This window comes from Hemiscyllium ocellatum, chromosome 35, assembly GCF_020745735.1.
Source record: "Hemiscyllium ocellatum isolate sHemOce1 chromosome 35, sHemOce1.pat.X.cur, whole genome shotgun sequence".
Classification (NCBI taxonomy): domain Eukaryota; kingdom Metazoa; phylum Chordata; class Chondrichthyes; order Orectolobiformes; family Hemiscylliidae; genus Hemiscyllium; species Hemiscyllium ocellatum.
Genome location: NC_083435.1, coordinates 6,259,738 through 6,281,006, shown reverse-complemented (window position 1 = coordinate 6,281,006; position 21,269 = coordinate 6,259,738). Strand labels below are relative to the sequence as shown.

The following is a 21,269-nucleotide window of genomic DNA, read 5'->3' as shown; positions in this document are numbered from 1 at the left end:
GGAGGGGAAGACCCCACACACTGGGTCACTGGGTGGAGGAATGGGAAGATCCCATACACTGGGTCACTGGGTGAGGGGAGGCCCACATTCTTGGAGCAGAGGGGCTTTCCTGGTTTGCTCCTCCTCTTCCATGATGTGAAGGGGCTGCTGCTCCATTTCTGGATCCACTTTAGCCCCATGTTCCTGACCTTTGACCACTGGGTGCAGAGGGGACCAGGCAGATCGGGAGACCTCCTCATGGGCCTGGCCAAAGTGACCCTCAACAGGGTGCAGGCAGTGGGCAGTCAAGGTGGGTGTTTGTCCTGACTGTCTGACCCTCTTCCTCAGCTGGGTCAGTGCCCGGGTGTCCCTGGAGATCAGGCACATGGTGTCCACGGGTACACTTCAGGCCTTCAGTGGCTGGTGGGCACAGGGGGCACTGGACTGTCATTAATCCTGGAAATGCCTTTTTACTGAGATTTAAATTTCCTTTAAAGTCCTCTTTCTTTTGGTCACAGTGGGTCAGTCCTGTCCTTTTTAAATCAAGGATTCATTGTTTTTGGGTTCTTCACAAAGGGTTTAAATAGACCCAAACTGAAACTGGAACGTTTGGGTCAGGAAGTGTGTGTGTGTGTGTGTGTGTAATTTTGCAAATAAATTGTTATAAAATTGTGGAACTACTGGTTCCAGTTGTATCCTTCACCAAGTGACTCTGGAATCTAAACTCTAATCTGGAGAAGATTTTTTTTTAATTTTAAAAATATACTTTATTCGTAAAACAATCATAAAATAATTTGATACACTGTACATTAGGTCAACATTTACATACACAGCTCAGAATTATTATTATATACAGGTCTGTGCATTTCTCACTCATATGCCCATATATTGAGCTGAGGCGTCAGCAGAGCCCAAATGACTGCATAGGCCCCCTGATCTTTTTTAGACAGGCAGATGTTACACGGTGGCCTTTCCCCACCGCGCCTTGGCGGCAGCTGCCCCAAGCTTCAGCGCGTCCCTCAACACGTAGTCCTGGACCTTGGAATGTTCCAGTCTGCAACACTCAGTCGGGGTCAACTCCTTCAGCTGGAAGATCAACAGGTTTCGGACCACCCAGAGAGCGTCCTTCACCGAGTTGATGACCCTCCAGGCGCAGTTGATGTTCGTCTCGGTGTGCGTCCCGGGGAACAGGCCGTAGAGCACGGAGCGCCGCGTCACGGCGCTGCTCGGGACGAACCTCGACAAACCCCACTGCATTCCTCTCCAGACTTCCTCTGCATAGGCACATTCCAGAAGGAGGTGTGTGACAGTTTCTCTCCCCCCGCAGCCGCTTCGAGGGCAGCGTGCGGTGCGGCTGAGAGTCCGGGCGTGCATAAAGGATCTCACAGGCAGAGCCCTTCTCACCACCAGCCAAGCCATGTCTTGGTGCTTGTTGGAAAGTTCTGGCGATGAGGCATTCTGCCAAATGGCTTTGACAGTTTGCTCAGGGAACCACTTAACAGGATCCGCCCTCTCCTTTTCCCGAAGGGTCTCAAGGACACTACATGTCGACCACTTCCTGATGGACTTGTGATCAAAGGTGTTTTTCTTCAAAGATTTCTCCACGAAGGACAGGTGATACGGAACTGTCCAACTACTCGGAGCGTTCCGCGGCAGCGAGGCCAGGCCCATCCTTCGCAACACTGGGGACATGTAGAACCTCAGTACGTAGTGACACTTGGTGTTTGCGTACCGGGGATCCATGCACAGCTTGATGCAGCCACACACAAAGGTGGCCATCAGGTTGAGGGTGGCATTGGGTGTATTTTTTCCCCTGTTGCCCTGATCTTTGTATAGCGAGTCCCTTCAGGCCCGGTCCATCTTTGAACTCCATATCAACTGGAAGATGGCCCGGGTGACTGCAGCGGCACAGGTTCTGGGAATAGGCCAGACCTGTGCCACGTATATTAGCGATGACAGTGCCTCACACCTGATGACCAGGTTTTTTCCCGCGATGGAGAGCGACCGCAGCTTCCATCTGCCCAGTTTCTGCCTCACTTTACTGATAGGCTCCTCCAAATACTTGGCGCACGCCCCAGCCCCCCCGAACCAAATACCCAGCACCTTCAGGTGGTCGGTCCTGACGGTGAAGGGGATCGAGGATTGGTCGGCCCAGTTCCCGAAGAGCATGGCCTCGCTCTTGCCTTGGTTTACCTTGGCCCCTGAGGCCCATTCGAACTGGTCACAAATGCACATGAGTCTGCGCACGGACAGCGGATCCGAGCAGAAAACGGCGACGTCATCCATGTACAGGGAGGCCCTAACCTGCAGGCCCCCGCTGCCAGGAATAGTCACCCCTCTCAGGTCCGCTTCCTTCCTGATGGACTCGGCAAATGGCTCTATGCAGCACACAAACAAGGCAGGAGCGAGAGGGCAGCCCTGCCTGACTCCAGACCTGACTGGGAAGCTATCTGATTCCCACCCATTGATTGAGACTGCACTGACGACGTTGGTGTAGAGCAGTCTGATCCAATTGCAGATTCCCTCCCCGAAGCCCATTTTGGAGAGAACATCTCTCATATACCTGTGTGATATCCTGTCAAAGGCTTTCTCCTGGTCCAGGCTGATCAGGCAGGCGTCCAACCCTCTGTCCTGCACGTAGGCGATCGTATCCCTGAGGAGTGCGAGACTCTCAGCGATCTTCTCTAATCTGGAGGAGATGACAGTGAGTCCCCCAGAGAAGAAACCTTGGGGTTGGTGTAGCCCCCAGGACGGAGACAGTCATTGTGATCACTGTACCCTGTTGGGTCAGACTGTCTCAGGGAGGGAGTGCTGTACAATGTCCGCTTCCTGCTGTGACATGTTGCTGAGTATGTTTCAAGTGTGTCACAAATAAAGTTTACATTGATGTTACTGACACTGTGGAGGTGTGTCTGGTTTAAGGGCCTTGACCTCAGATTATATTCAGGAACACAGTCAATCATTTCACTACCAGCTGCAATGAGCTCCTCTCACCTGGTTCCATTCTTACCCACCCAGTCAGAGCCAGAGATTCACCTGCAGTGGATTCTCTTCCCATTCCTACACTGTTCCCTCGGGAATCTGCCAAAGATTTGTCCTTAGCTCCTTCCTATTTCACAGCCACACGCTGCCTCTTGGTCACATCATGAGAAAACATGTCAAGTTCTACATATCTGGGTAAAAACAATGACTGCACTAAACCAGATTTTGGATTAGTGGTGCTGGAAGAGCACAGCAGTTCAGGCAGCATCCGATGAGCAGCAAAATCGAAGCCCTTCATCAGGAATAAAGGCAGTGAGCCTGAAGTGTGGAGAGGTAAGCTAGAGGAGGATGGGGGTGGGGAGAACGTAGCATGGAGTACAATAGGTGAGTGGGGGAGGGGATGAAGGTGATGAGGGTGGAGTGGATAGGTGGAAAAGAAGATAGGAAGTTAGGACAAGTCATGGGGACAGTGCTGAGCTGGAAGTTTGGAACTAGGGTGAGATGGGGGAAAGGGAAGTGAGGAAACTGTTGGAGTCCACATTGATGCCCTAGGGTTGAAGTGTTCCAAGGCAGAAGATGAGGCATTCTTCCTCCAGGCGTCTGGTGGTGAGGGAGCGGCGGTGAAGGAGGCCCAGGACCTCCAAGTCCTCGGCAGAGTGGGAGGTGGAGTTGAAATGTTGGGCCACAGGGCGATGTGGTTGATTGGTGCGGGTGTCCCGGAGATGTTCCCTAAAGCGCTCTGCTAGGAGGTGCCCAGTCTCCCCAATGTAGAGGAGACCGTATCGGGAGCAACGGATGCAATAAATGATATTAGTGGATGCGCAGGTAAAACGTTGATGGATGTGGAAGGCTCCTTTAGGGCCTTGGATGGAGGTGAGGGAGGAGGTGTGGGCGCAGGTTTTGTATTTCCTGCGATGGCAGGGAAAGGTGCCAGGATGGGAGGGTGGGATGTAGGGGGGCGTGGACCTGACCAGTTAATCACGGAGGGAACGGTCTTTGCGCAAGGCAGAAAAGGATGGGGAGGGAAATATATCCCTGGTGGTGGGGTCTTTTTGGAGGTGGCGGAAATGTCGGTGGATGATTTGGTTTATGCAAAGATTGGTAGGGTGGAAGGTGAGCACCAGAGGTGTTCTATCCTTGTTACGGTTGGAGGGGTGGAGTCTGAGGGCGGAGGTGTGATGTGGATGAGATGTGTTGGAGAACATCTTTAACCACGTGGGAAGGGAAATTGCGGTCTCTAAAGAAGAAGGCCCTCTGGTGTGTTCTGTGGTGGAACTGGTCCTCCTGGGAGCAGATACAGCGGAGACGGAGGAATTGGGAATACGGAATGGCATTTTTGCAAGAGGTAGGGTGGGAAGAGGTGTAATCCAGGTAACTGTGGGAGTCGGTGGGTTTGTAAAAAATGTCAGTGTCAAGTCAGTCATCGTTAATGGAGATAATGGGGCCCAGCTATGCCTGTCTCTTTATGGGCTACATAGAACAGTCGATCTTCCTTAATTACACCTGCACACTCCCCACCTCTTCCTCTGCTACATTGATGACTGCATTGGCGCCACCTCGTGCTCCCCTTAGGAGGTTGAGCAATTCATTAACTTCACCAACACATTCCACCCTGACCTTAAATTTACCTGGACCATCTCTGACACCTCCCTCCCCTTCCTGGACCTCTCCATCTCCATTAATGACGACCGACTTGACACTGACATTTTTTTTACAAACCCACCGACAGCAGGGAATACAGGGAGACCATGTGCAGGAAGATGGGATTAGTTTAGAATGGCATCCTGGTCAGCACAGACACGGTGGGCCGAAGGGCCTGTTCCTGTGCTGTCCTGTTCTATGGAAGTAGATTAAAGAAAACAAAAGCTGAGAAGGAAGGAAACAAGGCAAAGGGGACGGAGCAGATGGTCTCCGGGGTCCGCCACCATCCTGATCTCTGTTTCTCTCTCCACTGATCGTGCCAAACCCACTGAGTTTCTCCAGCAATTTCTGTTTTTGTTTCAGATTTCCGGCATCGCAGATCTTTGTGTTCTGTCATTCAATGATATTTGGCCGCAGTACCGATTCTCACCAGCCGGTGGCGGTGCTGTACCACATATAACATCACTATTCAGCAATCTCCGCGCCCTCTGTTCCCCGCAGTACCGCTCACTGCCAGATGGTGGCAATATTACATCGATTATGAATCACCTGGGATGAGACTGTTGGAGGAATTTCCTGCTCACAGTGTGGCTCCCCTCAATGCTGGGGAGATGAAACACAGCCTGGGTGACTGCAGAACACCAACGTTCAGACCCTGAGCCTGCCAATTCAACACAGCCCAGTGTTCCCTGGCCAACATCTCTGTCTGGGAACTCCCTTTCACACCATCACCATCTTCTCCCATTCATACCATCACCACTCCCTCCCCAAACCCAGCAGTCCCCATTCACACCATCACCACTCCCTCCCTAATCCCAGCAGTCCCCATTCACACCATCACCACTCCCTCCCCAGGCCCAGCAGTCCCCACTCACACCATCACCACCTTCTCCCATTCACACCATCACATCTCCCTCCCAAACCCAGTAGCCCCCCGAAATCCAGGATGATGACACCAGCAAGGTAGGCAGTGTTTGGGCTCCTGGGCCTGTACCCTCCAGGCGGCAGCTTCCTCCCTTCGTTCCTGACCCTTTTTACCTTCTTTCTTTTTATCGTCTTCTTTCTGCCAACGCTGGCAGATGCGGTGAAATATTGGAGACGGGGAAGCGAAGATGGACATTCTTTCAACATTATCTTTTCAATTTTGGAAGTATCCAGGTGGCACTGGATTGTGGTGTCTGTTGATACTTTCCCTGTATTTATCAGGTTGTTCATTGGACAGTATCAGTGACAATAAATCATCAGTCATTCATTCACACCATACCCATTCCCTCCCATTCACACCATCACCACTCCCTCCTTAAACTCAAACAGTGCCCTCTCCCCATTCCCAAAGTGACTAATCCATCTCCCCATCTGTTCCCTGCCTCTACTCCTCACTGTCCCCTCCCTCACTGACCTCTCCCTCTACCCCTCACAGTCCCACCTCTCACTGCCCCTCTCTCTCCCCCTCACTGCACCCTTCCTCTCTTTCCCCATCCCTCTCCCTCTCTTTCCCCCTCACAATCCCCTCCATCTCTCACCATTACTCCTCTTCACTCTCCTGTCTATTGGAGGGATCACAAATACAGTTTCCTCATACAGACAGGTCTTCCACCTCCCGTCTGTGGTCTGTTTCATCACTATCTGAGATTCGACCAACTGTGGTGGTGTCATCAGCAAACTTGGAAATGGCATGAGTCTGGTATTTGGCGACGCAGTTATGGGGAGACAGTGAGTACATTAGGGGAGTGAGTACGCACCTCTGGGGGGCATTGAGTGTTAGTGAGGATGAAATATTGTCCCCAGTGGCCTGTGGGTCAGGAAACTGAAGATCCAGTTGCAGAGAGTGGGGCTTAGTCCGAGATCACTAAGTTTGTTAATCAGTTTTGTGGGAATACTCGTGTTGAAGGCTGAACTGTAGACAATGAGTAGGATTCTTATGTAGCTGTAACTCTCACAGCAATTGGGAAAATTAGCAATGAATCAGGATTAGAAATTCATTCCTGGAGAAGCATTTGAGAAAGAGCAGGAGGAAATGGGACGCTCCATCTGGGAAAAGGTTTTACCTCATGGGCACACTCTGCACTGAGGTTGGAGAAGTGGGGGAGAAGGATCCCCTGATTAACTTGTGTGCTTCCGTACCAGGATTCCCTGATTCTGGGAGACACAGTGTGTGTACGAAGGAATGGGTAATGAGAGTGTGCATGTATGAGAGACTGTGTGTGTAAACTAGAGACACAGTATGCTGGTAAGTATGCAGCATGTGTGAAAGAGACAGTGTTTTAGAGAGACAGCATGTGGTGTGTGTGTGTGTGTGTGTGTGTGTGTGTGTGTATGTGAATGTGAGTCTGGGCGTGTGTGATTTTGTGTGAGTGCATAAATGTCAATGTGTGTGTGTCTGAGTGTGTATGTCAGGGTGTGAATGTGAATCTGGGTGTGTGTGTGTGTCTGTGTCTGTGTATGTCAGTGTGTTTGTGTATGCCTGGGTGGTTGTGTGGCAGCATCTGTGTCTGTGTGTGTCAGTGTGTGTATGTCTAGGTGTCTGTGTTCCTGGGTGTGTGTGTGTGTGTAGGTCTGGGTGTGTGTGTGTGTATGTCTGTGTGTGGTGTGTGTGTATCTGTGTGTGAGTCTGGGTGGGTGTGTGTGTGTGTGAGAGTCTGGGTGTGTTACTGTGTATGTATGTGTCTGTGTGTGGTGTGTGTACCTGTGTGTGAGTCTGGGTGTGTTTGTGTGTGTCTCGGTTGTTTAGTAACACTCTTTTCCTAATATACTTGGCTGACTGATTTCAAAAGACGTTTTTACTGGCATTAGAATACATTCTACATCTGTGTATGAAATGTAATCAGGATGATATTTCCATACTTACACAGCGTTTAGGATTGGTTCTCATCACTTAGGCTCCTTAGCCCAAAATATTTTTGGCAATACATTGCAGGAGCATAGATCTCCAGCTCAGTAAGTTCAAAATCTGAGCTAAAAGTAGGGGAAATACTCAGCAAGTGTGACTTCCTGAATGTTCCCCGTCATTTCTGGGGGGTTTGTATATCACAGTGCATTGTGATCGAGAACAACATGGGGTGAGGAAAGTGCTCTGACTATTATAGAAACACTTTTCATATTTCAGTGACCAAATACATAATCATTACATTGAGTGAAATGCATCATTGATGAACAGATATTTGTGCAGATTTCAACACCACGTCAGTTTGATTTTTTGGTTATGGCTGAATATTAATATCTTAAGCCAATGATCTTCGTTCCATCATCATGTCAGAAGTGGGAATGTTCAGCGATGATTGCACAATGTTCAGCACCATTCCCAACTCTTCAGATACTGAAACAATCTACAGTCAAATGCAATCACCAGGCTTGGGCTGAAAAGGAGCAACGAGCATTCATGCCATACAAATGCCAGGCAACAACCTTCTCAATAACAGGCAATCAAACCACTGTCCCTTTACATTCCATGGCATTACCATCACTGAATCCCTCACCTATCAACATTCTTAGGGTTCACCTGGACCAGCCATATCAAGACAGTGGCCACAGGGGAGGGCAAAGGTTAGGAATCCTGGAGCAGATTAAGTCCCTGAATGCTCAATGACATTATCATCATTGAATCCTCTGCAATAAAGATCCATTGACCAAAAACAAAATTGGGTCAGCCATATAAACACAGTGACCTCAAGAGCAGGTTAGGAATTCTGTAGTAAGTCACTTTCTTCCTGACTTCTTAAAGTCTGTCCACCATCTAAATGGCACAAGGTAGGAGTGTAATGGAATACTGCTGAAAATGTGTTGCTGGAAAAGCGCAGCAGGTCAGTCAGCATCTAAGGAGCAGGAAAATCGACGTTTCGGGCATGAGCCCTTCTTCAGGAATGAGGAAAGACACTTTCCTCATTCCTGAAGAAGGGCTCATGCCCGAAACGTCGACTCTCCTGTTCCTTGGATGCTGCCTGACCTGCTGCGCTTTTCCAGCAACACATTTTCAGCTCTGATCTCCAGCATCTGCAGTCCTCACTTTCTCCTGTAATGGAATACTTCCCACTTGCCTGAATGAGGCAGCTCCAACAATACTCAAACAGCTTGATGCATCCAGGACAATATTGATTGGCACTACATTCTTGGTTGATTGGCAACTAGGAATGGGCATGAAATATTGGCCACGCCAACAATGCCCACATCCCACAAGGAAGTTCAAAAATGCATTGTAGTGCCTTCCAGTCACTGAATAATTACAGCCACACTGTAAATTAAGTGCACATCTATGGATTTAAAGTTCAGTAAGTGTGGAAACCAACCTACCTCTTCAGATAACAGGAGACAACATTAATCCAGACATCGTTAGCAGGAAGGTAAGGGGGGAAAAGATTAGCATGTCAGAGGATTGTTTCAGTTTCAACAGAAACTTCAAAATCAAAAACAATTTGATTTCATTGAATGTGTTTCTCTTTGATGAAGCATGGATTTGGTCAAATTTAAAGGTTCTGTGACATACATATCATATAAATGCATGTGGGCTAACATTACTGTGACATTCAGTCACTTCTGGGTTGATATCTTTCACACAGGAAAGCAGGATATTAATGCACCTGAATATAGTTGATCATCATAAGTTATTTATCACTTGTTTAACTTAGTTCAGCACCCACAGCAGAAGGTAAATCATGGGTCAATCCAGCAACAATAAACTTAACCTACTTATCATTTAATAGGTTTATTGTCCAACAATTAACTCATTGCTTTAGAAAATAACTGTCCTTCGTTACTTCCAATGTCCCTGGTCTCTTATATTACTAAAGGTTTGATTCCCAAATGTAGTTAGTCACTGTTTGATTGTGAACTTTCAGAAAACCAGCCTCCTGTAAAAGCAGCAGGAAGGTTCAGTTTGCAAATATACCTCCATCCTGCCCCTTATATTTTGGACCCATCCACTCTCACCTAAAGCTGCATCCCAATTCAGGTGGGAAATAGAATCGGCTCTGATTCCCAATACCAAGACTTCAGGATTTGGGATGGGGGGGATGGGATGGGATGGGGTGGGGGTTGGGGGGAAGGGGGAAGATGTCAGGGACACATCCATGGGATAGGTGGAAGTTCAGCAGATCCCACGTCTATTCCAAAAATAACTGCATTGGAAATTCTGGTCCTGGCTCATTATTCAGGAAAAGAAATGGCAAAAGGAACTATCCATCAATTCTGGATTTTCTCAGAGAACTGACTGAAATGAAATCGCATTCATTACAAAGAGAATTAAATATTTATTATAAAGAGACAACTCCCTTCTACTCATAAATATGAGAGTTGTTGAAGAGCTGGTGTCAGGAAGCTCACACCCACCTGTATTAATCACTGTCAGCATCTTTTTCCACACTCTGTACTGCAGGGAGCCGATGTACTTGCCCACATTTATTAAAGGGTAAACCTTCTGTGGCTCTGGGAGAGTTTGCTTCACTCTGAAACAGGAGGTAAAGGTCAGTGTTGGGTCATTCCAGGGTGAGGAAGGAATCATGAGAAAAAAAAACTTAAAACAAAGGTGTAATATTATACCTTTCCTTTGATTCCAGAATTTTCTGTGGAACAAGAATAGCAGTTAATAATCATGGTACAAAGACATTTTATTATACAGGTATAACAGAATGGGTTCCATAAAAGAGTACATTTTAGTTAATTTGCTTGGGTTCCATATACACACTTTGTTTCCTTTTGGGGATGATGGGAAGAATTTGCAGACGGATCAATAACTTAGTGGACTGCATCATGAATCCTCCTTCGACAGTGCTGCTTTGGGATTGACTCCAGAATCTGCAGCTTAAAGACAGAGGGGGCAATCTTACAGTGGCATGAACGATGTGGGCATGGACCGATAATTCCAGGGAGGTCCATACCGATGTTGGCAGCAATGGTACAGCATGTTATTGCTTTGCCCAGGCAGCAGTGAGGAGGTAATTGACTGTGGGGGGGGGGGGGGGGGAACGGGTTTAATGCTTGTTAACCACTTTTGCTCATGGCACAACTGTCCTCATTAATATTCAGCCCCCCCCATCCTACCAAACACACCAAACAAGATCAAGGTCAGGAACACACAGCAAGGAAACCCGGGCAAACACTCGGCAAATTCATCTCACCGTCAAGAGAGTGGAGCTGGAAAAGTACAGCAGGTCAAGGAGCATCCGAGGAGCAGGAGAATCGAGGTTTCGGGCCCTACATCAGGAATGAAGGGCAAATGCCCGAAATATCGATTCCTCTGCTCCTCGGATGCTGCCTGATCTGCTGTGCTTTTCCAACACCACAGTCTTGACTGTCATCTCCAGCATCTGCAGTCCTCACTTGCTCCTAGTTTCAGCCCACCGTTTACTCTGAATGACCTCCATGTTGGATAAGAGACACCAACATCTCATGGCAAGCTTCATAGGCATTGGCCACACATACCCCACATCCACGGACGTTGGCATACGACATATGCCTGCTTCTAAGAACCCTCGTGGCACATCTCCGATCCACTTCCAGGACGGTTCAGCATTTCAATGCTATACCCCAGGGTGCACTGGTAACTCTCATTGTAATGCTGCAACAAGTACACTGTGTGTTCAGGAATACACATACCGCTCATGAACGGCACCAGGCTCCGTTTCCAGGCTTTTTGCTCACTGTCACAATTCTCAGTCACTCTGCACTTACCTGGAGCCTCACAACATCCCTCCCTTGTATTGCCTCACCTTGTCCCTTGGTGCATCAGCCCCTCAGCCAGAGATCTCACATTCATATTACTGCTGTCTTGCAGTGCCATGTATCACCGACATAAATCCCAGAAGCTTTTCATAGTTTCCAGCAGGTCTCAGCCAGATCAAGGGACAATCGCGTTTGGTCAGGTGATCCCATCGCAGGATGTCAAGTCTCCAATACCAGACTGGGCCCTACCCAGGGATGGTCACAGTCAGAATCCTCTCCTCATAATGGGCGAGGAGCTGAACGATGAGTAGCCCACTTACCGTCTTTACTCTTTGTCCCCCACTATGGGCTGTTTTACCTCCTCGAATAAGACAGAGGCAGGTATGACAAGAGATGAAAGTGGATAATACAGGTATGTTGCTGCAGGAAGGGAGGTGTTCCAAGTGAGTGAGTACACAGCATAGACGACGTGCAGACTTAGTTGCACTGGGGGTTGGGTTGGAAGAGGGTGGACAATTCAGAAGTCACACGACACCGGGTTATAGTGCAACAGGTTTATTTGGACTACGACCTGATGTCATGTAACTTGTGACTTTGGGCACTGCAGGGTGAGTATGGAAGATGTTGTAGGCAATACTGAGAGGGGTGGGGCATGAGCCTTGGTGGGAAGTAGGTGCAGTAGCAGAGACAGAGTGAGTGCGAGGTACCATAATTACATGGGCAGAGTGGTGGCAGAGTGACGAAGGTTACTGAGCATTTTCCTACAATGCTGGCGATCCTCCAGACAGCTGAGACTGCACTGACCCATGTGGCAACCTCGGAGCAGGCTGGCCATGGTCTGGTATGGCAGCCTTCCCCGCTGCTCTGGGCGGCAGGAGATATCCCACGTGTGTAACAGGCTGTGTAGCAGGAACTCCAGGTCCCTGTTCACCGAGTAGGCCCTGCTCTCCCCCTTCCTTCCATCCCCGGGACCATTCCAGCTCAGTGTTCAGGGCAGCTCCAAATGGGCGGAGCTTGATCTTTTAAAGATGGCATGGGCACAAGTGATGCCGATGCCTTCCAGGTAGCCGCTGATTGGCCAGTAGTTTCAGGAATGGTGTTCGGTGAAGTTGGCTGGAAATCAGACATGAGAGGCACCACAGGAGCAGGGGGAAGTAATCAATGAGAAGAGTTTGGGAAAATTTGGTGAGACATCGGCTCGACTTCAAGGGGAGAAACCTTCCAAAAAGACTGGCATATCTTGAACTTGGCCAAAAGTTGTCCCTTCAACCCAAGGATAGAACTGACTGTGTCACAAATCTGCCACTTCAGAAGCAGGATGGTTCTTAACACTGCAAAAGTCCTACTGAAAGATAAATAGGACAAGGCCCCGAGGGCAAGAGTCAACTGAGAGCTGACCAAAACTCTCAAAGAATTAGATTAAAAAGTGCAACTTTTAAAAAAAAAAATCTGTCCACTCAGAGGCTGCATGTCTGGATGAAGAGAGGACAAAGGTCATCATTATGAGGGAGTCACCAAGAAATCCAATTGGGAATTCCCAAAGTGGTTTGTGGCAGGAATCGGGAACTTCCTGGCCCAGCAAGTTGTTGAGGTGAATCGATTTTCAAAGTAAACAAAATGAGCGCAGGTGTAAAGGGAATAGAGCTGGAGGAAATAGGAAAATGAGAAAAAAGAGAGCTGTTTAATTGCAGCATAAATACCAGAGGAGGCCTGTGCTGCAGGTTACCTGTTTGTGTGCTGTCTGTCCTAAGCAGTTCTGGGTAAACTGCAAGAACAGGTCTGGCCCCATCCTCACTGCATTGTGAAAATAATACAAGTTCCTCAATCCTACTGCATGACAGAAGTCACAGAGCTGCATTCTAACCAGATTGCTAATAGCAACAGAATAATTCTAGCAAACAAGTAGGCCATTCAGCCCACCTCAGCCATTCAGATGTCTCTGCTTTTTTCATCTTTATTCACTCGTGGGATGTGGGTGTCGCTGGCTGGGTGAGCATTTATTGCCCCTCCTTTGTTTCCGCTTGAGAAAGTAGTGGTGACCTGTATTCTTGAATCATTACAAAGTTAAAAATCACACAACACCAGGTTGTAGTCCAGCAGATTTATTTGGAAGCACTGGCTGGTGCTTCCAAATAAACCTGTTGAACTATAACCCGGTGTTAAGTAATTTTTAACTTTGTCCACCCCAGTCCAACACCAGCTGCTCCACATCATGAACCATTGCAGTCCATATGGTATACGTAGACTTACAACATCGTTACGGAGGGATTTTCAGGATTTTGATCCAGCAATATTGAAAGGACTGCTCCATGGGAATCTTCTCTCACCCTTCCTGACCTAACATCAGTAGTACATTGCCCAGTCCTGCGTCTCCCTCATCTGCTAATCTAGCTTCCCCTCTGAATGTATCTGTAATCTTCATCTTAGTTACTGCACATGTGGAAAATTTCACATTCTGTTTGCTCACTGACAAAGCAAGATTCTCCTTGAATTCTCACAAGGTTTATTTGTCATTATATTTATCAACCAAAATGCTGGTCTTTTTCACAAACGGCAACATCTTTTCTCCATCTACCCAATGAAATCCGTAAAGATCTTGAAGGCCTCTATCAAATTGTGCCCAGTCTTTTCTTTCTGAGCTGACCCAGTCTGTTAAATCTTTCCTGATCAGTATCCCCTCTCCTTTCTGGTATCATTCTCATCATTCATTTCTGTGCCTTCTGCGTTGCCTGTAGATGCTCTTTATCAATGAAATAGTTGGAGTAAGGGAGGACATAGAGAAAGGGTCAATCCAACAGCACAGAGAGAAAAGCCAAGGCTGTTGAGTAGAGCAGAGATGAGAGCAGGTAAATATCAACTACATTGTTCAAGATGGAACACAGAGCTTCACAGATGTTATTGGTAACTAAGGAAACAGGAGGGAAAATATATAAAACACCAAAGCATTCTATTCACAGTGGGTGATGCTAAAGGGCCATCCTTCAGCACCTTTGCATCACACATTGCCCAATCAATATGCATTTAACCGTCACGTTTATTCATCCCTCTGACAATTAACACATTGGTATGGGAACATTCCAGAGATGATGATCTGAGAAGGCTCCAATGGGAAATCCCAGCCTGAAGATTCTAAATGTAGTCAAGGAACCCAAGTTAATGAGATGATAAGAAGGCAAACTTAAGGAGTAATCATGATTTGGAGATGCCGGTGTTGGACTGGGGTGGACAAAGTTAAAAATCACACAACACCAGGTTATAGTCCAACAGGTTTAATTGGAAGCACACTAGCTTTCGGAGCGTCGCTCCGTCATCAGGTCAGACTATCACCTGATGAAGGAGCGTCACTCCGAAAGCTAGCGTGCTTCCAATTAAACCTGTTGGACTATAACTTGATGTTGTGTGATTTTTAACTTAAGGAAGTAAAGTTGTGAAGTAGAGAAGTTCTACTAAACCCCTGTGGTCTCTGTGGAGCCTTTGTTAAGTCACATTTAAGTACTACACATATATCCCTTCAGATAAAACCACGTGAAAAAAGGAGCAGGAGTAGACCATTTGGCCCATCAAACTGGCTCCACGATTGAATTAGATAAATGATGTTTTTTCTCAATTCCATCATCTCACACTATCCCATAATTCCCTTGATATCCTGTGCACATTGGCTCTGACTTCCCACCTCTAACACGAAAGTTTTGGCCCTACATTCTGAGGAATATTTTCCCATCTTATTCTTCCTACCAAAGATCATTAATATTGCCCAATACTTCAGCACAATCCTCTTGTATATTAGCTTCACTGACCAAACTGTGAATGTTGAAATTGTCCCATTGATTCAGCATCCAAATTGCGTACACAACAATGTAAGCAATGCACTGTAGAAAGCTGCTGGAGATACTCAGTAAGTCATATAATGCAATGTTAACATTTCAGGTCTGTGACATTCAGTTCTGAACCCTAGCATGGACCTGACTGAATTTGATTTTGGGCAGTAAAATAGGAAACAGTCTCCTTGGCTTTGGTGGCACAGCCTGCACAGTCTCAAGGATAGTGTCAAAGAAAGTACAAAGACAAATAAACAGTTTACCGTTAAGAACTTAATGCTGTCCTGTTCCCTCAGCTCTTGTTCAATATCCTGAACAGTGACTGAAAGGGATGAGATTTCTTTTGTAATCTCCTCAATCCTTTCCTTCATCTCCCGACATTTTTCCTCTTTCTCTAGTTTCAGATCTTTCAACACAATCCTCTCTTCCTCACGGAGAAACCGGTGAAGTTTTTCAAATTCAGCTTTAATCTGTTTCTCTGTCTTTACACCTTGATCCTTTGGGAACAAAGATGAATTTGAGAAGAAAATTAGCAGTTGCGAAAAAGGTAATGCAATTCTTTTTATAAGAACACAAGAGAGAAAAATATTCCTGTTGGATGTGAAATCTATTTTTTTTAATTCATTCTCAGAATGAGGCCATTGCTGGTTCCATCAGCATGTATAGCCCATACGAGAGGATAGTTAAGAGGCAACCACATTGCTGTGGGTCTGGAGTCACATGTCGGCCAGACTGGGTAAGGATGGCAGTTTCCTTCTTTAAAGGGCATTAGTGAACCAACAATTGACGATGGATTCACAGTCATTATTGGACTTTTATTTCCAGGTTATTATTGAACACAAATTCCGCTGTCTGCCATGATAGGACTTGAACCCAGTTCCCCAGAACATTAGCTGTGTTACTGGATTATGCCTGGTTGACAGAGACAAAGTGATCATTCCATCAAAAGGGGCTCACATTGCAGATTGAGCTGCATACAACTTTTCAAAGACAAACAAAAAGTGAGGCAAATCATAAAACAAAGTACCTGAATGTGGCTTAACGTCCTCTTATAGTCGTTTCTTACAGCATCACATTCTTTCTTCTTGTCCTGGACCGGCTTCAGTAAGCTTCGAAGTTCCTCCTGGTCAAAATACGTTACACAAACACCCAAAGATCAAACACCATTCAGTAAAAATAATTCTTAGCTTTCATTTCAATGGAAGATTAAGCTGTGATCCAACTGAAATCTTTAAGTTGATCATGGTTTAGAGAGGGTAGATGGAGAGAAATGCTCGTTTCTGACATCTGGAGAAGAGGGCCCAACCTTAAAAATGAGGGTGAGACTGTTTAGGAAGGAAGCTGTGTTTCACATAGAGAGCAGAGTAAGTCTGGATACCATCCTATGGAAAGATTGTTAAGGCGGTAGGTTGCAGACAATGAAAATTTCAAAACTGAGTTTTCTCTCGGGCAAAGATATGAAGGAATCAAGTCTGATATGTGGAGATGAGATCCAGGTCGGCCACGATCACATCAAATACATAACATGTTTGATGGGCTGAATGGCCTCGTCCTTTCCTTAAGTGGAGCGCGCCTAATTTCCTTTCCATTTCAAAGGTGTGATTACATAAACAAAATTAAAACAACTTCATATTTGCATTAAAATTGACTTGAAGCACTAGAGAGACCAGCCAAACCTTTTCAGGAAAGTAAGAACAGAAGAGGCCATTCAGCCCATCCTTTAAGACAATCATGGCTAATCGAACATTTCAATGCCTTTGACCACACCATTCCATAACCCTGTCCACCACAAGTAATCAGAAATATATCAACTTTAAACACACTCAAAGACTGAGCTTCCACGGCCCCCTGCGGGAGAGAATTCCAAAGGCTCACAACCCTCTGAGTAAAAATAAAAATTCTCCTTATGTTGGATTGAAGTGGCATCCCCCTTATTGTTAGCTGATCCCCGGTTCTGTGCTGTCCCAACAGGGGAGTCATCTTAGCCTCCTATCTCTTTCAGTAGTTTGTAAATATCGATGAGATCACTTCTCATTCTTCAAAACTCGAGAGAACTTAGGCCCAGTTTTCCCAAACTGTCTTCAAAGGACAGTCCTTCCATTCCAGAACAAGTCTAATGAATGGTGGAACCTAAATAAAAACAAAATACTGCAGATGCTGGAAATCTGAAATAAGAATCAAAAGTCAGCAGGTCCAGCAGCATCTGCGGAGAGTGAAACAGAATTAAGGTTTCAGTAATACTACACTGGATTCGAAACATTAACTCTTTCTCTCTCCACAGATGCTGCCGGACCTGTTGAGATTCTCCAACAATTTCAGCTTTTGTTTGCTTCTGATCTCTAGCATCTGCAGTTCTTTGTTTTACTTGAGTGAATCAAGTTGTATTTTTTCTCTCAGTCATCTGAACATGGACCCAGCAATTGGGGGAGATGAGCCAAAAATGTCTGTCTTTAAAATCTGATTTATTTTCATATCCTGAATATTTCTAAAGTTACAGCAATAGCCATAGGCTGATGAGATTGTTTTATTAACAAATTCATCAAAGTACTGCTTGTGGAATTGTGACGATTGATTTTAATCCCTTAGTTTCTTCCAGCAAGTTCATTCCACCCAGCCTTCCCATCTCATTGGCTTCCTTCAGTTCCTGTACCTCGGTGAAAATGTGTTGCAGATTGTATTCATCTCTCGATAAGAGGTGCTGAAGATTCCTTCCTAGGGTCAGAGGATATCTAGTTTTATCACTGATTGAATCCAGTTTGACTCACTCACCCTTGAAGGGTTTGTCACCTTCTCATCCGTTGCAATTTCCCATATCTCTAAGCTCAGGAATGCTGTTTAAGCATTGGACTAACAGATACATCTTCCTATCTCTGCACCTCTCCACTGGACCTGTTTTTCCCCTTTATCACTATTTCACAATTGCACACCTTCAGGAAGCATTCTCAGCTGTTTCTTTTTCTATTTCTTCTGTTGTCTCTTTCCTCTGTTTTTTTTTACTTCAGTCATTTAACATTACTTCTATCTGTTATCTCTTTTTTAATGTTTTATAGAAGGCTATTTATCCAGTAAGACCATAAGACATAGGAACAGAAACTGGCCCTTCAGCTGTGAGTCTGTTCAGTTATTCAATCACAGCTGATAATTTCCCACTTTCTCCTACACCTTTAGCTCTATGAACTGTATCTAAGTCCTTCTTGAAAGTATTCAAAATTTTGACCAAAATATTCAAAATTTCTGTGGTTCACCACTCTCTGGCAAAAGAAATTTCTCCTTATCTCAGTCCTAAATGGCTTATCCCATATCCTTAAACAGTGACCCTGGTTCTGGGTTCCCCTGTCATCGGGAACATCCTTCCTGCGTTTACTTTGCGTCATCCTTTTCGAATTTTAGAATTCATTTAAAAGCTCCTTCTAAACTCCAATCAGTACAGTCCTAATCGATTCAATCTCTCCACATATGTCACCCCTCACAATCAGTCTGACTTCCTTCCCTTTCATTTGTACATCCTTGCACTATTTACACCATTACACCTTTTACATCCTTGCACTATTCTTTGCTTCATCTGATGGTGTTCAGTTTCAGACGTGGCAACTTTATTAATTAATTGGTAAATTTCCTTTTTTTTAATGATTAGAGTTTTGAAGCTTGCACCTCTTTAAAATGGGAAGAGTTTTGTTACGTCTTTTTCATTTGGGCCAAGGTGCATTCATACAGATTGCAATGGCCTCACTTTTCCCTTGTTAAACTTCCAAGGTGTTTGCTTATTAACTCAGAAAATGGCCAGAGGATTGAACCTGTTCAGTTTCCTGGTCACTGTTATTGCATTTGATTGCGTGAAAGTTTGAACTGATTGAGAGGCTTTGGTAAAAGGTATGTGCTGACTTCTAATCTGAAACATACTGTAAAAAGAGATTTGGCTTTGCATTTGGAGGGCTAATTGACTGACATCGGTCTAACTCATCAGCATCCCTGGCCTTGCTCCTTGTAGCAATGATACAAGTGACAGCCCATGGAGTGACAGAATAACTAAAGAAATATAAATGCATTATCAGGACTGCCTTTAGCGCTGAGAGACACTCAATCCAAGTCAATGACAATTACATTCTGTTTCTCTATTTGATGAGATATCTCCTCACCTTAAATTCTTCAGTCGCTTCTTCCAGAGGCAGCAGCTCATGGCTTTGGTGGCTTTTTGAACTTTGACAAACAACACACATGGGCTGATTGTCAGTTTTACAAAATAGCTTCACCTTCTCCTTGTGGACACTGCACAGCTCCTTCCGTTGTTCACTTTTTAGCTTCTCCCATATGTTGGCCATTTCAAAGGATTGCTCTGGCTCCACTGAGCACCAAGTGAAATGGTCCCCACTGGAAAGTCAAACACTCTTTTAAGTTCCTGTCTCTGATTGCCACAGCAACATTGTAAGACACAGTCCAGAAAGGGAGGGAGTAGTGAATAATGTAAATGGATTGTGGAAAAACCAGACTGGTTCATTAATTGCCCTGAGGGATGCTAGCTCTGTCTGATCTGAGCATGTTTTCCTATGATTGTGTAAAAAAAACATTAAAAAAACTGATATCAGAAAGGGCCAGAAGACACTGGAGGGACAAAAGTCAGAAAATTCAAACTGAGGCAAACCAGCAACTCACTAGATTTGAGAGAGAAGAGAAGGTTTAACAATGACAGCTGGGGGATCCAAGATGGCGGCGACCCAGCAAGACTGAGTCCACAGTGCTCTACCCAAAACTTGGGAAAAGTGGGCTATCCACCCCCACCACACTCACTAAACCATTTATAATAGTTGTTAACCTTAAATAGTTACCTATTAGTACATTTAAATAGTCTAATACTAGCTGGAAAATGAGTAAAGGGAAGGGAACAGGCGGCTCTAAGAAAGCAGGGACCCCTCCCCCACCCTCTCCCTCTTCAGCTGCAACAAAGGTGTCTTCAGCTACTTCAGGAGATTTACCAATGAAGATGAGCTTTGAGGCAATGTTTGCCAGGTGGGAGGCGAAGATTGATGCTTTTATCGATGAGTCTCGGCAGAGCAGAGAAGCACTATCAGCCGAGCTGCAGAAGCAGGGCAGAGACATTCAGGAATTGGAGTGCCGAGTCAGAGAGGTGGAGTCGAAGGCCGCAGCCTCAGAGACTGGGATAAAATCAACAGCCGACCACATCCGTTTTCTCGAGAATCGAGTCCAGAACCTAGAAAACCACATTGATGACCTCGAAAATCGATGTCGTAGAAAAAATATTCGGTTGGTGGGCCTGCCCGAGCAGGAAGAGGGAGGTCAGCTGACAGCATTCTTAGAGCATTGGCTGCCACAACTTTTAAATCTGCATAATGGATCAGGCCAGGTAAGGGTGGAATGGGCCTACCGGGTCACAGTACGTGGGCCCGGCTCAACCCAGCGCCCACGCCCGGTCCTGTTCCAGCTGCAGAGCTATAGGGAGAGGCAGATGCTCCTGGAAGCCTCAAGAAATCTGGGAAAAGATCCCCAAGCTATGACCCACAAAGGATCCAGGATCATGCTGTTCCAGGACTTCTCCCCAGCTTTGGTCCGAAAGAGGAAGGCATTCGATGAGGCGAAGAAGCGTTTAAGGGACTTAAATATCCAGTACTCCTTACGATATCCAGCGACGCTACGCCTTAGCCACGAAGGATCCATATATAACTTCGGATCACCGGAGAAGGCTAAGGAATTCTTGGACTCTCTTAAATAAACTGTAAGAGATTGTGGACGCTGGTCTGCCTTTCCCATTATTTTGGTTTACATCCCTTCATCTTTTCTTATCTTTCCCCCTATGTGTGTATGTATATATATATATGTTGGGGCGTTTGGTTAATGTTGATGGGGAGAGGTGGTTACCTTATTCTATTTTACTTCTGTTTTTAGGAGCGGGGTTGTTTTTCTTTCCCCTGTTATTTTGTGGTATTATATTTAAGTATTACATGTTGAGATTGTAATCTTATAGTTATATATGGTATTAATATTCCCAAATATATTTAGATGTGGGTGTGGGTGGGGGTGGGGTGTTCACTGTTAACTCTAGCTTTATATTATATTTGAATTCTCCTCATTTTATTGAGGAACACCTGGGTCAAGGGTGGGGCACTGGTTGGAAGAGGGTAAGATGGACTGTGGGAGAGGAAGTGACGCTCCCTGGGAACAAGGGAGAAAATCTCCAATTCG

The 21,269-nt window shown here is 45.8% G+C and overlaps 1 protein-coding gene across 1 annotated transcript; it reads right to left on the bottom strand.

Annotated features, from left to right (window-relative positions):
- Positions 1–7,882: 7,882 nt before the first annotated feature.
- On the bottom strand, positions 7,883–19,450 carry LOC132832833 (E3 ubiquitin-protein ligase TRIM35-like). The gene is made up of 6 exons (XM_060851008.1): positions 19,211–19,450; positions 16,102–16,197; positions 15,338–15,571; positions 10,135–10,157; positions 9,925–10,040; positions 7,883–7,958 (listed from the first exon to the last, which is right to left on the bottom strand). Exons 1-6 carry the CDS (start codon positions 19,391–19,393, stop codon positions 7,945–7,947), a joined length of 666 nt encoding a protein of 221 aa, XP_060706991.1. The 5' UTR covers positions 19,394–19,450; the 3' UTR covers positions 7,883–7,944.
- Between the last annotated feature and the right edge of the window lie 1,819 nt (positions 19,451–21,269).

Coding starts and splice junctions, on each gene's coding strand:
- LOC132832833 (XM_060851008.1), bottom strand. CDS start 19,393: ATGGCCAACATATGGGAGAAGCTAAAAAGTGAACAACGGAAGGAGCTG. Junction 16,198..19,210: donor AAGCGACTGAAGAATTTAAG/GTGAGGAGATAT, acceptor TATTTTGACCAG/GAGGAACTTCGAAGCTTACT. Junction 15,572..16,101: donor GGACGTTAAGCCACATTCAG/GTACTTTGTTTT, acceptor TTGTTCCCAAAG/GATCAAGGTGTAAAGACAGA.